The sequence below is a fragment of the Leptidea sinapis genome, chromosome 9 (genome assembly GCF_905404315.1).
Source record: "Leptidea sinapis chromosome 9, ilLepSina1.1, whole genome shotgun sequence".
In the NCBI taxonomy this organism is placed as follows: domain Eukaryota; kingdom Metazoa; phylum Arthropoda; class Insecta; order Lepidoptera; family Pieridae; genus Leptidea; species Leptidea sinapis.
In genome coordinates this window covers 9,873,618-9,888,348 of record NC_066273.1, presented here as the reverse complement: position 1 = coordinate 9,888,348, position 14,731 = coordinate 9,873,618, and the positions used below count along the sequence as shown (strand labels likewise).

At 36.1% G+C, this 14,731-nt stretch overlaps 1 protein-coding gene across 1 annotated transcript; it reads right to left on the bottom strand.

Moving 5' to 3' along the window:
• Window positions 1–91: 91 nt before the first annotated feature.
• On the bottom strand, window positions 92–7,728 carry LOC126966274 (charged multivesicular body protein 2b). Its single transcript, XM_050810260.1, has 6 exons — window positions 7,504–7,728; window positions 7,333–7,424; window positions 7,123–7,239; window positions 4,636–4,816; window positions 3,179–3,285; window positions 92–1,956 (listed from the first exon to the last, which is right to left on the bottom strand). The coding sequence occupies exons 1-6, from the start codon at window positions 7,535–7,537 to the stop codon at window positions 1,858–1,860; spliced, it is 630 nt and encodes a 209-aa protein (XP_050666217.1). The 5' UTR covers window positions 7,538–7,728; the 3' UTR covers window positions 92–1,857.
• Between the last annotated feature and the right edge of the window lie 7,003 nt (window positions 7,729–14,731).

Below are 14,731 nucleotides of genomic sequence, written 5' to 3'. Positions count from 1 at the left end.
ACTGGACTTCAAGCTGTAAAACAGCTGCCAAGTACAATTTGGCGTTATAATTCAAATTCATGGAAATAATAGTTAAAGAAAACAATATATCTTTAAAAAACAAAACAATTAAAAATTGCATTATATATTTCACGTTCTTATCACAGTGCAAATATAATTTTAGTCAGATATCAACAATGTATAATCAGTTGCATTAATGAGACTATATACTTTCATGCCCTTAAAAATTTAACCTCCACTCAAATTGGAATAACTCGACAATTTGCAAAAACAATATCTGTTTCCAATACAGTATATAATTCAGTCAAATATAAATTCATGCTAAAAAAATGAAAGATTTAAAGATAAAGCTTAAATAAGTAAAAATCTTTCGAGTGAAACACCCTGCATGGTTGACCTAAAAATGGATTACAGGTACAAATTTATTTTTATAAGCAACAAAAGCTGACAATGTTCGCGATATCAGCATCTTTCACGTTTACTGGATTATATCGCATGTCTTGACTTACGTCCGGAGTTTCTCTGCGAGATTGAATCTGAAATGAGGAGATCCGTAGGAGAACCAATGTCGGTGACTTTACAGACTTCACATAGCCCAAATGATTGCGAAATTGAAGTGGTAGTGGGCAGGGCACATAGTCCGACGGATAGATGGCCGTTGGGGCAGAAAAGTCCTCGAATGGCGACCACGTATCGGAATACGCAGCGTAGGTAGGCACCCCACAATATGGACCGACGATCTGGTCAAGATCGCCGGATTACGTAGGATAAGAGCAGCGTAGGACCGATAGTCGTGGAGATCTTTGGGGGAGGCCTTGTCCAGCAGTGGAAGTCTCCCGGCGTATAATGAACCTTACTGCTGCAGCTCGGAGAATCAATAGCTAGGTGCGTTTTTATATTCCCCCATAGCGCACAAGTGATCGATGTAGATATGTGTACATTAGTAATATCACTTTAGCAACAAATCCATGGTTGAAATGATGTTTGTTCAAAACTTAAAAATAGTAAGTAATAGAACTTTAACATAACATACTGATTTAACATTAATAATTAAATTAAAAATAATAATTACATACAATCATATAAAACTAGAAATATTATGTGATAATTAATCCTATGCACTACAAAATAAAGCCTGTGCAAATAACTATATAAAAATATAAATACCTATTAATGACACAATCTTTTAGCAATTCTATAACAATATTATATTTAAAGAAATGTGTCTGAAAACAGGTTTTTTTTTTATAAATTTCACAACAAAGGTGAGTGATCACAGTTCTTTTATTTCCAACCGAAACCATTTTCCTGTGCATAACGTATTATTGTAATATATGTAATTCCATTATATGTATGCAAAATATATGGGTATCCAAGAATATTACTTATATTCTTGGATACCCATATAAGCACGGACGAGTAAAAAAATAAGGACTCCGTGTCACCTTACATAACAGTGAGGCACCAAAACAAGCCGGTAAACGTGTACATAGCCCCACGTGTACACTTACGCTAATACAAGCCGATCGGCCGTCATTATGAGATTTGCCATCGTCTGTGACAGATCAGTTTGCGTTGCAATAAAATATTTCAAAAATGCAGTCGTGCGTTGTGAAAAAGTGTAAAAACAATACTATAAAAGTATTTGTGGATATATGATTATTTAGGGGAGAAAAAATTGTGTAACTGATATACCCCATAACCGCACACACACTAGCATAAAGGCTTCCTTCTGTTTTTACTAGTCCGTGGTATTAAGTGAAGAATTTTATTACTTTACGATATAGAACCCAAAATAATATTATATTTACAATATTTATACACATAAAATATTTGTAAACAGATTAAATTTTAGTCTTATGATTTGAGCTTAGCTAACTGAGCCATTATGTCTTTGTCTGCATCCTTAGTTGATGCACCAAGTCTATTTCCTGCAACCGATGGTGCATTTGCCATCTGAAAATATAAAACGAAAAATGTACATTAAGTACTCATCAAGTTTTAAACATGCTTTATATGAAGACAAACAGGTGTATGGGTCACTTGATGGTGTGATGAAGTGATCAACGCCACTCACACTCTCCTGCAAAGGGAAGGATCCAGTGTTGTCAGCAAAGGCTCCCTAAAAGTAGGCAGATGTATATGTTTTTTGCACAAGGAAGTTCTTGCCAAAGTTTAATTGTGCGTGGTAGAAAGCTTCTTGAAAACCACACTGTTCTAAGTCGGCTGTCCCAAAAATAAAACACAGTAAACGTTATTTTACAGGAGAGCAAAAAAACATATTTTTGACTAGCCGTACAAAATTACGTAAAATTGCACCAAAGTGATTATTGTGTGATAAATATAATGACATTGCCTATGTTTGCTTAAATCTAGAATTCGTATTGGCATCTTTATGCATGTTTTATGAGACCTACTACCTTCATAATAGTTATTTTGGTCTATTTTACTCTTAACCACCAAATTAAAACACATCAGCCTTACTAGGTTTTTGAGATGGTTTTTTTAAATATCTTCATTTGTTTATTTTAGTTTAAACATAGTAAAGCACTATTCAATTTTAATTAGATAATGAAAAATGCAATAAGTGAAGGTAAAATATTCATATTTATAAAAAAAATAAATTAAAATTATAAACAATCAAAAACAAAACATAAAAAATTTTACTTTTTGCTCTTTTTCTTGATTCTTGAGTATAATGTCCCCTACTGTGTTTATTTTTGGGATAGCCAAAGTGTTCCAAGCAAACGAGCAAGAGCCCACATGATGGAAAGTGGTGAAGCAACCGCCCATGGTCATTCGCAAGACTATGGACTGTAAGCTTGCATGCTCTAAGCTTAAGGGTCCCTACACAAAGTGATATTTCTCGAGCATGCCAGTCCAATTCGGTTGTCTCTCAGGGTGTAATGTGACACTTCCACTCATAAACACACTGTAAAGGAACACCACATATCCAAATAGTGAGGAAGATAATCAAATTTGTGGCATGTGGTGTGAAGTTTAAATGCAGAGGCAAGAATTAGAACATTTCATCGAAATGACTCATGTGATAAAGAACACACACAATTAAGTTCATAGATTACTGGATCCGAGATAATTTCATATAATAACATATTGAATAGCAACAGTCTTAAAGCAATACATTCATAATTATCTAGATATAATAAGAATAACACACCTTTCCACTGATTTCAATGCCAATCTCATCAAGAACCTGACTGACAATTCCTTCAGTTTCCTGTTCATCACCAGACTCATCCATAATATCGTCCAAAGTGTCTGAAACTAATATACATAAACATAAATAAATATCATCAAAACATACCTGTTTACCACTGTGCATAGATTGAATAAATAATTTGCAAAATCCTGAAGATATTTATTTTAAGATGTGGCGATAAATTTCTTCTGATTTTAATGAGAAGAAATTGTTCAACTGTTCCAAAGTGATGGTACATGGTTAAATCCATAACTTAGTATACTAGCATAATAGACTAACCCTGTGTGAAAGTGAGATGAGCTAGGTAAGATCCTTACATAAAAACCTAGGTGTGAGAAAGAGACGGAATAGATGAAGACCATGAAACCATTTTGAAACAATTTAGTGTCCATTAGTCTCTTGTCAAATATTTCCCTGTTTTATTATTAGTTTTTTATTGTTATTGTTTTGTGTTTCAACACATATTAATTGAAACATATAATGGTGTTTTGTGTGCTGTATTAGCTTGTGTTGTTAAATGTAGCAAAAATCCAACTAAAGAAATTTTTCACAGGTAAATACTGATTTTTCAATATTCGTTTTGTGATGTTTATTTTCGTAGAACATTACTTATGCACTAAAACACTAAATATTACATTTTATATACACAGTAAAACACACTATTTTGCAAAGATTATATTAATTAGAAAAAAAATGTGTTAGAAAATAAAATATTGTATACATGAATATGACGTCGTTTATCAATATTTGTGATAAGGATTGACCATGCAAAATACTACACACTTCACCGACACATCTATAAAACTAACACATGAACATTTTAAATTTTGTCTCGCCATAATAAGGAGAGTGTTTGTCTATTATGCTAGTATACTAAGTTTATGGTTAAATCTTTGTATAATTATTCTATATAACATACATTATGTCAAAACATTCATTGGCAACATATTAAGATCTTTTAAAATTTATGATAATTGGTTATTATTGGTGTATTAATCCTAGAAGTGAGGGTTATCACTTTAAAAACATAACAATTTGTTTAGATTTACAAGAGTGACATCTCAAGTCAAATTCCTAATATGCAAATATTGGGGTTGAGCAGGTTATCAACTGTAAAGTAGATCCTGTAGATGATGCCACAACCTGAGAGTTGAACAAAGCAAACAGAATTTATAACGAGGTGGTACTCGAACGGTTAGCTCAGTTGGTTAGAGCACTGGCATGGAACTCCAGAGGTTGTGGGTTGGTTGTTTTTCAAATTTTATTTGTGTATTAATGTTAGAAGTGAGGGCTATCAGTTACAATACATAACAAATTGATAGTTGGTTTGACATAATGATAGGGTTATCTCAAGAATTATTTAAAAATTCAGTAATAGTAATACATAAGTGCAATTTTTGTTTAATAATACTTACTCATTTCGTCAGTCATATCCATCTTTGCGCTTGCATGTTTAAATGCTTCCATATCTCTTGCTATCTGTTGTGGATTCATTATTTTATTCATGCTTCCCATTGTTTTCGCTGTTGTGCCCATTGCCCCAGCGATTGCGATATTAGCACCCATTGCTTTATTCTGAATTTGAACGCTAGAAATCTGAAATCATATAAATACTTTCATTATAAGTTACATAACTGGTATTGGTATGGTATATGTGCTTAACTGAAGAATGCAGCTTAATGTTACTCTGTATAATGGTGGGAATTGAGAGGGTGAGAGACTGCTATCTTATTGATGTCAGACAGTGTACACAACATGAGGCCAGGCAGCTGTCAAATTATTGTATCCATCAGTTCACTTTTCATTCAATCCACTTTAATACAATAAAAAATCATATGAACTATACATATTATGGCACGCTATGATGGCTGTTTTGACGTTTGTCCACTCATGAAGTTTCGTATTAATTAATAATTACATTAAATGAGCAAATTACTTAAATTCTTTACTGTCAATTGTGACGTGCAGTTAGTCATAAAAAATTATCGATTGTATAATTTTAAGACACAAAATTTATTTATTACATTGATTTCTAAACTATATTAGGGTCCCGCGAACATTAATTTTTTATTTTTATAAGATTCTGATTATTGGTGTACTAATTTACCACAAAACACGGCATTTGTTTTTCGAAATTCAAATTTTTTTTTAAATGAAATCTAATACGATCGTCACATAGGATCGCTGGCCAACACAACTTCAACCTTCGGAAATCTTGCGTCAATTCTCAATGCAAAGCAAAGCAGTTTCGACTTGTGGTTGCTTCGAAAAGTACAAATTGCGAGTGCACTGCGATTGTGATATAATTTTGACCTGGCTTTGCATTTCGGATATTGATACTGCATTACTGTTGACCCTTGCTCTTAATTTGGACTCTGTTTACGCCTTTTGTTGTGGATTTCGTCGATATGGCCGAACGTACGCAGAGAACTGTTCTAAACACTCAGACACGTGAGTTCGTTATACGCCTTTGTAGCTATTTCGATCGTGAATCTCAAAATGGTGGGCCAATTTTACCTATAACGTCAGTGGTTGAACGCGTAGCTGATGCGCTTAATATTGACAACGAACTGTTAGATGAATAACTAAAGAAAACAATGGCGAGACTGGCACAGAAGAAAATAAACTTCACACACCAAAAAAGCGAAAACGAGCAAAACAAGTCGTAGGCATCATGAAGAAGACATGTGTACGGCTACTATTTACTGAAGGAGGATCCAACAAGAAAAAAGTTTGTGCAATCACTGAAGTATTTGTCACTCCGGAACCATGAATGGGTTTGTCGAAGGTTCTCTCATGGCTTTTGTGTCAAAAACCACTGGAGACTATCATGAAGAAAAGTTTACTGAATGGTTTACCTCAATGTTGTGTAGCCTCCCTGAACCATCTATTATAATTATAGACAACACCCCATACCACTCGATGCAAATTGACAAGCCACTTGCCCAACCCCAAAAGAAAACTGACATTTTTGCATGGCTTCAAAAAAATGGCATAGATGCAAACATAAATATGGTAAATACGGAATAAGTATGACTTTTAAAAGAAAACAAACCAACCAAGATCCAATATGTCATTGACGAAATGGTGGTTAGAACATGGGCACAGTTATATGGTTACCACCTTACCATTGTGAATATAATGCAATTGAGTTGATGTGGGCTCAAATTAAGGGATATGCTGCAAGACCCAATACAGAACCCTCATTTACTACAGCAAAAATGCTAAAAATATTAGAAGCTTGTGAACATGTGACTAAAGGAGACTGGGAAAAGGTTGTGAATAGAACTGTTAAATTAATAAGGTGAGATTATGACAGGGATGTGAAAATAGATAATATTTTAGAAAACGAACTTATAATTAATGTAGGTGATGATAGCAGTGACAACAGTGAAAATAGTGTTATGGACGAATCTGATTAAATCTGGCCTTTTGTTACACCTTTTTTTTGGTCTCTTTTTGTATTCATATGTTTCTTATGTGCATATAAAGTATGTATATTCATTTTCATTCCAATATTCAGTTCGTTCAATTATATTAAGTATACATTTATATTTTTGTTTTATTAAACCTTTTTAATCAGGTACTGCTTGCAACAAAAACTAATAGATTTGATTATATTTTTTTCGTGAATAAATTGACATTTCACATCACTATTATAATATGTCAAAGCGGCCATCATAGTGTGCCACTAGTATAAATAAGATTGGTGGCATATCACAATGCAATACAATGTGTGGAAGTGGTGCATACTTGATAATTGTTTTGTCAACTTAAATAAAGTTTACACAAATGTTGTGTTATAAATGGATGATTGTGAGAACTCACTCTCATTCAATACTCACAAAATAAAATTCTCAGCACATCTATAGATAAATAATTTCAAAATCTGTCGTATTTACCTTGCTATTAGCTGTTAACATTCTAGTCTTTTGCTTCCTCAACTGTACCAATTGTTTAGCAAGAACTTTACAACCTTCATTATTGCCTTCCTTAGCCATCTTTTTTATTTCCATTTCCTGCAACATTAAATGATAATTAAGTAAATCTATACCTTTGGAATTAGTCTGTAAAAAAGGACTAAGAAAATTTAATAGGCAATAGGTACGTACTAATTTTTTTTCCTCTCTCTCCAGAGCCACCTTATCTCTGTCGATTTCTCTAGTTGCTTTTCTTAATTCTCGGTCATTTTGTCGCTGTTGCTCTGCAATAATCATTGTTATTTACAAGCACACGAAAGGAACTGAAATTCGTTTTTCCATGAAAAGGTTCAACAAAATTACCTTTAACAGTTGGGGCTTTCCTAAAAAAGTTCATGGTACTTTGATGACTAAATTGATTTTATTAAATAATAAATAAAAAACGTAGAAATCATGGATTATAATTAATAATAGGACGAATTAATTGTTTTATGTCTGTAACCGAGGGTGTCGTGTGACTCACAGAAAGTAGAAACACAGATGACAGATTACTATTATTAAAACGACTCGGAAATCAAAATCGGAAATTGAAAACATAAACACATAACAGTTATCACAAGTGAAGTCATAATAATTTTTTTTTGGGCACAAATATTTAACAGAATATAAAATCAAAGAGAATGTAAATACTACGAAATGTACTTATCCAGTCATATGTAAAAAAATAAATTTAGTTTAGTATGAAACGTGCAGGCATTTGACATAACTTTGAAATAGCAGTAAATCCTGTAATGTGATTGGTGACATAGTATTATGTATAATAAGTAGTATAATCCCGCTAAGTTAAAAGCGTTTAGTTGCTTTTAAAACGTACTGGATTTCCATTAAACCCGTGCGGAACACGAAAGTACTGTCAGAGCTCTATACCGAATCTATAGTTAACCCTTAAGCAGTTGACTGTATGTATTTTTGCCCTCGAGTCTCGTATCAACTTGTTTGTTCCTGTACCTTTCTCTTGCACACCTTAGCACCGTGCACGGTGCTATCATCATCATCAGCCGGAAGACGTCCACGGCTGCAAAGATTTCCACGACTATCTGTCATGTTTGGGGGGTTTTGCCATCATCGCTACGCTTGGCAGGTTGATTGGCGATTGCAGTAGATGATGTGCTCTTAACGAAAGATTCTGCTGCCTATCCTCCGTTGTTTATATCCCTTAGTCGCTTCTTACGACGCCCACAAGAGGAGATGGGGTTGTGCTATTCTGGTGCGACACCACACACACATGGGTGCTAGACGATCACACACCTCCTTCTATAATATATGGCGCTGTTGGCCATGTAGCGAGACTGTGCGATAGTAAAACTAGTGATGACCTCAGCAAAGATCGATAGATGTTGGGAAACTATTTACAAAGAAATGTGTACTTTATTACGTTAATTCTTAAAGTATAAATAACACGGAAAACGAAAGAAATTAATTCAAAATGCGAAATACTTAAGCATATTGTACGTTCCTTCGCAGCTATTTGTATTATACGTCAAAATTAGTTATCTGGACGCTCGCGAGTGGCGCTTCAAATAGACACAAAAAGTTTGCTGTCAAACATATGGAACAGCCAGTCCAGTGATATTTATACAGGTCAGTATAGACAACAATATTATAAAATATAGTTTAAATGTATATTTGTATTGCAGTAGAATGTGGGTGACGGTAATCACTTAATATTAGGTGACCCAGGCGGTCGTTCGTCCTACTCGTCCATAAGAAATAATGATAAAATACATTTATTCGACGTCTTGTAGGGTTCGGAATCGTTTTTGTCATTCAAACGAGAGTATGGGACGCGGTGGTCACTTACCCGACCTGACTGTTAGTTGTCACCCATATGTATGATCGTTTACCTCCTATGCCAAGGAAATGTATGGCCGCGGCCAACGACATCCATATACACTTGTTTACAAAAAAGCACCCAGCACTACTTTGTATACTAAAAATTATCATGCCATATTGTGTATTCAAATATTTAATAAACTTCCCGATGCTATTAAATTGTTGAATATCGGTCCTTTTAAAACTCAACTATATGAATGGCTAATTATTTACAATTTCTATGATGTATTTGACTTTTTAAATTTGTGATTTTCTTTTTGTAATCTTGTGTTTAACTTTGACTAAATATACACATATGTATATGACATGTATATTTTGCGTAGATGTTAATATGATGTAACAATGAAATATTATGTGCTTGTAATATTAAAATTATATTATTATAATTTGACGTGGAGCTAACTTAATTTGGATGCCCTTTATGGCTAATGTGTTGATTCGTATTGTATTTTTTGTTAACTTTTATTATGCAAGCATTATGCAAATAAAGAATTATTATTATTATTATTATCCATAAAAAAAGTCGTTGTATCACCTCTCTCAGAGAAAAGCCAAGTTAATACAACGTCTAAAATATTTAGAGAGAAAAACTAGAGATTTTAAGGAAATGTAGTAAAATATATTGTTACATGTAATTTATTGCTAACCCATTTACATTAAGTTTTTGTTTGTTGGCCACGTGTCTCAGTGCGGTCTGTTGAGAAACCTCCACGGAGGAGGGACATCTAATGTAGCTGCAGTTATCGAGATAAGGGTGTAGTATCAGTATAGCAATGTTATACACGGGCCATGCAGGTCTCTCTCGGGTAATTGTCGACCAGAACCTTGAACCTTGTCCACCAAAAAAACCCCATTTGTCGTATCACAGCTCTTCGACAACACTTCTCTTAAAGCCTCGCCTAGTATCGGAATACTGCGCATCGAAATCTCGAGCAATTGCCAATTCCGTAGCCATCTTGTGGGCAAAGCCAAATTGGCTTCGAAGAAGCTGGGCGTCATTAATAGAGCACGGCAATACTTCAAGCCGGCCCACATTCTAACGCTGTACAAAGCGTAGGTCCGGCAACACATGGAATATTGCTGCCATTTTTGGTCTTGCGCACCCCAGTATCAGCTGGATCTATTTGACCACGGGCAGAGCGGCTTGAATTGTCGGGGACCCAGTGCTCTGTGAACGGCTGGATCACTTGGCGTTGCGTAGAAACGTCGCTTCATTGTGTGTCTTCTACCGCATTTACCATGGGGAGTGTTCCGAAGAGCTGTTTACACGCCCCAAGTGAGGATATCATCCCCACCATCTGGATGTTTGGCGGTCCTCCGCAGTGCGGTTTTCAAGGAGCTTTCTTCCACGTTCAGCAAAGCTGTGGAATGAACTTCCCTTTACGGTATTTCGGGGACGATACGACATGGGTACCTTCAAAAAAAGCGTCTAAACCTTCCTGAAAGGCTGGCAACGCTCCTGTTATTCCTATGGTGTTGCAAGAGAATGTGGGCGGCAGTGATCACGTAAACCAGGTGACCCATACGCTTCATGCTACGTTCGCCATTTCTCACTCTATATAATCTATAATATAATAATAATATATAATCAATCGGTCTCAATCTTCTTCTTGGATAAAAACGTCCCATATTTTCGTGACACTTCATTGGCACATATAGACACTGGATTTCGAAAATGATCCCAAATTCGTTCTCTGCACCCTTGGAACCTCGGATCCGATATCCATATTGTTGAAATAATAAATTTGCGCGGTGAGCATCTTGGATTTCAAAAATGATTCCAAATTCGTTCGCTGCACGCTCGAGAACCTCGGATTCGATATCAATAGTGTTGAAATCAAAAATTTGCGCGGCGGCCATCTTGGATTTAAAAAATGATCCCAAATTCGTTCTCTGCACCCTTAAGAACCTCGGATTCGATATCCATATTGTTGAAATCATAAATTTGGGCGGCGGCCATATTGGATTTCGAAAATGATCCCAAATTCGTTAGACTAATTATTAATTAGTGTAGTTCAGATTCACTAAAAATCTAAAATTAAAAATAAAAATTTAACAAAATAGCAATCGACTTCAAAAACACTATTCCAAAACAATAAATATAATATATAGTCTATACTAATATTATAAAGCTGCAGTGTTTGTTTGTTTGAACGCGCTGATCTCTGGTACCACTGGTCCGATTTGAATGATTCTTTCAGTGTTGGGTAGTCCATTTATCGAGGAAGGCTATTTTTTCAAAATTAGGGATCCGTAATAAAATTGCTATTTTGTAACACAAGGTGTAAAATCGAAAACCTATAGAACAAAATGATGTACAGTATATATATAGGCAATATTTTATTACTTATAAAACTATCGCGTGAATTATACTTTATATGGCAAAACAACGTTTGCCGGGTCAGCTAGTTAATTAATAAATCTTATTCTAGTAACGATTATTGTTATTTTTGGAGTCAGTTGCTGCAATGTGAACGGTTTACAAGAACGTGAATGTAGCGGCCAAATCCGCTACTTACTTCCGCACCGCCGCTTATGTTCTTGGACCACACGACATCACGCCACATCGTACGATCTATGACGACAGCCTACGTCACGGGTGGTGCGAGCTGCGAACCGGCTGCATCGCGTGCGCGTCCCCGCGCCCGCGCTCCCGCCGCACACCGCGGGCCCTGCGCCCGCCGCCACAGCTAGGCCTCCCGCGCCCGCGCCCCGCGCGATCGCCTCTGGTATTTATGCGACGCGCGGGGCGCGGGCGCGGGAGGCCTAGCTGTGGCGGCGGGCGCAGGGCCCGCGGTGTGCGGCGGGAGCGCGGGCGCGGGGACGCGCACGCGATGCAGCCGGTTCGCAGCTCGCACCACCCGTGACGTAGGCTGTCGTCATAGATCGTACGATGTGGCGTGATGTCGTGTGGTCCAAGAACATAAGCGGCGGTGCGGAAGTAAGTAGCGGATTTGGCCGCTACATGAACACTTACATACTAGTGCTATTTACACGTTATCACGGAAATATCGTTACCTAGTGATAAATGATACTTATTTACATCGCAAAACTGTAAAAGCTAATATTTTTCAGCTTTCCCGTACACTAGATAACTAAAAATACGTAGGTACTTAAAAAATACTTAACTGCTGTTCCACTAATGTCACTGTCCAAATCGAGTTCTAAATTCAAATTACGCATCTGAAACTGAAATAGTGTTTACATTGCTGCCTATTGACCAATAATATTTTAAACAATTGGAATAAACGCAGAAATGTATAGACTTAGCAGTCGATAGTGATGATGTCATTTGAGGCATGTGCCATATTTCGGCTTTGATTTTGAATCAGGTGCATTGTCTATATGTATAGAACGTCATTGTTCTAAGCAAACAAATTGAAATAAACGTTAAAAGTAAAAAAAAATATCTATATCTTGATTGTATTCGAAAAATGTACTTTGAAGGGTGGACAGACAGACACATGAATGATCATAAAATGGTTCTCGATTTTTACATACGGAACCTTAGAAGATGGGTATGAATGTGTATATGATGCATATTAAATAGAAAATGGTTTTATAGACCAATTTTATAATTTTCAATCCAATCTCACCCACTCCCAGAAGCTTGGAAGCGATATCTATTAGATGTTAATGATAATATTATGTGGTGGCCATCTTGGATATCAGAAATATTGTGAAATTCGATCTCAACTACCTCGAGAACCTGGAAAACGATGTCTATAATGTTGTATGTATTTCTTTGATACTGCGCGGCAGCCATCTTGGATTTTAAAAATGGTCCCAAAATTATTGTACTCTGCCGAAATAATTGATTATGAATGCCGAAATGATTAAACCTTGGATTTCACGAATAATCCAATCGGCTATAACACTTATACTTGGTTCACTTTTTTGATTCAAGTATGCGTCTTGTTCATTTTTTTTACTCGTAGTCGATGTGTTTATACATAACCTGAAAACATCGTCTCAGTTCCTCCTTTTTTAAAACTATTATTTCTTGTATGTATAAACAAAGTATATATTATTCGTACTTATTGAGTGTCAAGCTCAGACTGCTCAGTATAGTAAACAAAGAAAAATTATGATTATACACTGGCCTGCAAAAGTAAGTATCACACTTTTCAAATTATTTTTTTTTTCTTAACTATAGAAGGCAGAGATTTAAGATTAAAAACGTTTTGTTGCAAATTTTATAGGCTTTAATTCTTAGAAACTGAAATTATACATTAGTAACATTTTTAACTTAAAAAAGATAAAATAATGAAAATAGACATTTTTAGTTTAGTGTAAAAAAATTAAACTAAAATGTATTACAGGTTATTTAATTTTTAATAACTGGTATTGCCTCCTCGAGCTCTGATTACAGCTTCGAGCCGGTTTGGCATAATGAAGACTAGGTTTCGGAGCCGATGTTGGGGAATATTCTCCCATTCTTCTACCAGGGCCTGCTTTAGTGCCCTGAGGGTAGTAGGTGGTGGTCTGCGATTTCTGACTAGCCTCCCAAGCTCATCCCAGGCGTGTTCAATTGGGTTGAGATCAGGACTTCTTGATGGCCAAGCCATCACGCTGATACCGACCTCCTGAATATACTCATGTACGATATGAGCCGTGTGTGGCTGGGCATTATCATGCATCAGCATCGATCCATCACCCATATTTGCTAAATACGGCACTGCATATTCATTGAGAATCTCTTGAGCATATCTTTGCCCAGTGAGGGTGCCATTTTCTATGGCTACTAGCTCTGTGCGACCTTCTGAAGATATGCCAGCCCATACATGTACACTGCCTCCAACGTATTGGACTCTTTCTGTATGCAGGCTTGAAGGAATCGCTCACCAGGTCGCCTGTAAACACTTCGCCTTCCATCAGAAGTCTAAAGGGAGAATCGAGACTCATCTGCAAACAAAATTCTTCACTGCATGTGTTCACGGGCGTATCGCAGTCTCGCAACTCGATGCTGTCTCTCGAGTTTTGGGCCACTCGCTGGTCTTCGGGGTTTCAAATTTGCTTCAGCAAGTCTTCTTCTCACTGTACTGTCACTAATGTAGTCCCTCCGGGTCTGAAGTAGCTGTTGCTGGACTTCAACTGCATTTTGGTGGCGATTTCTTAACACAGTGGAAATAATATAACGATCTTATCGGGCACTGGTACACCTGGGTCTGCCATTACAAGGTCTCCTCAGATGGTGTCCAGTCTCTTCGTACCTTCGCTTTACCTTCTGGACCGTTCGCACCGTCACACCCACCATTCTTGCAGTGCGACGCATACTGACGCCTAGTTCCAGAAAAGCCATGATCCTAGCACATTCTTCAACTGAAAGAGGCATGATAAATAAAATGTTATATGCTTTATAGCATAAATTTTTAAAACATCGATCTTGAAAAAAATTTAAAGCAGAAAGAAAAATGTGAATGGTAAAATTGTAATTCGGAAACGTCCACTTTGAAAAAGGAATGGTTTTGTTTTTGAAGTTTTTTTTCAGCCAATTTTTAAAAGAAGGTTACCGACTATAAAGTTTTTATGTACAAAATTAAATTCTCTTTGGAGTCCTTTTTATTTCGAAAGTATATCTTGTAAACTTAAAACAATATCGCAATTTTAAAAGTGTGATACTTACTTTTGAAGGCCAGTGTAGATAAATATATTGTTTTTTTAGGGAAAAGAAGGAAACACGTACGTGTCACCTGGT

Excerpts from the sequence above, each read along its gene's own strand:
- LOC126966274 (XM_050810260.1), bottom strand. The coding sequence starts at position 7,537 with ATGAACTTTTTTAGGAAAGCCCCAACTGTTAAAG. Across the intron at positions 7,240-7,332 it reads AGAGAGAGGAAAAAAAATTA|GAAATGGAAATAAAAAAGAT; the intron begins GTACGTACCTAT and ends TTAATGTTGCAG. Across the intron at positions 3,286-4,635 it reads GGATATGACTGACGAAATGA|TTTCAGACACTTTGGACGAT; the intron begins GTAAGTATTATT and ends TATGTATATTAG.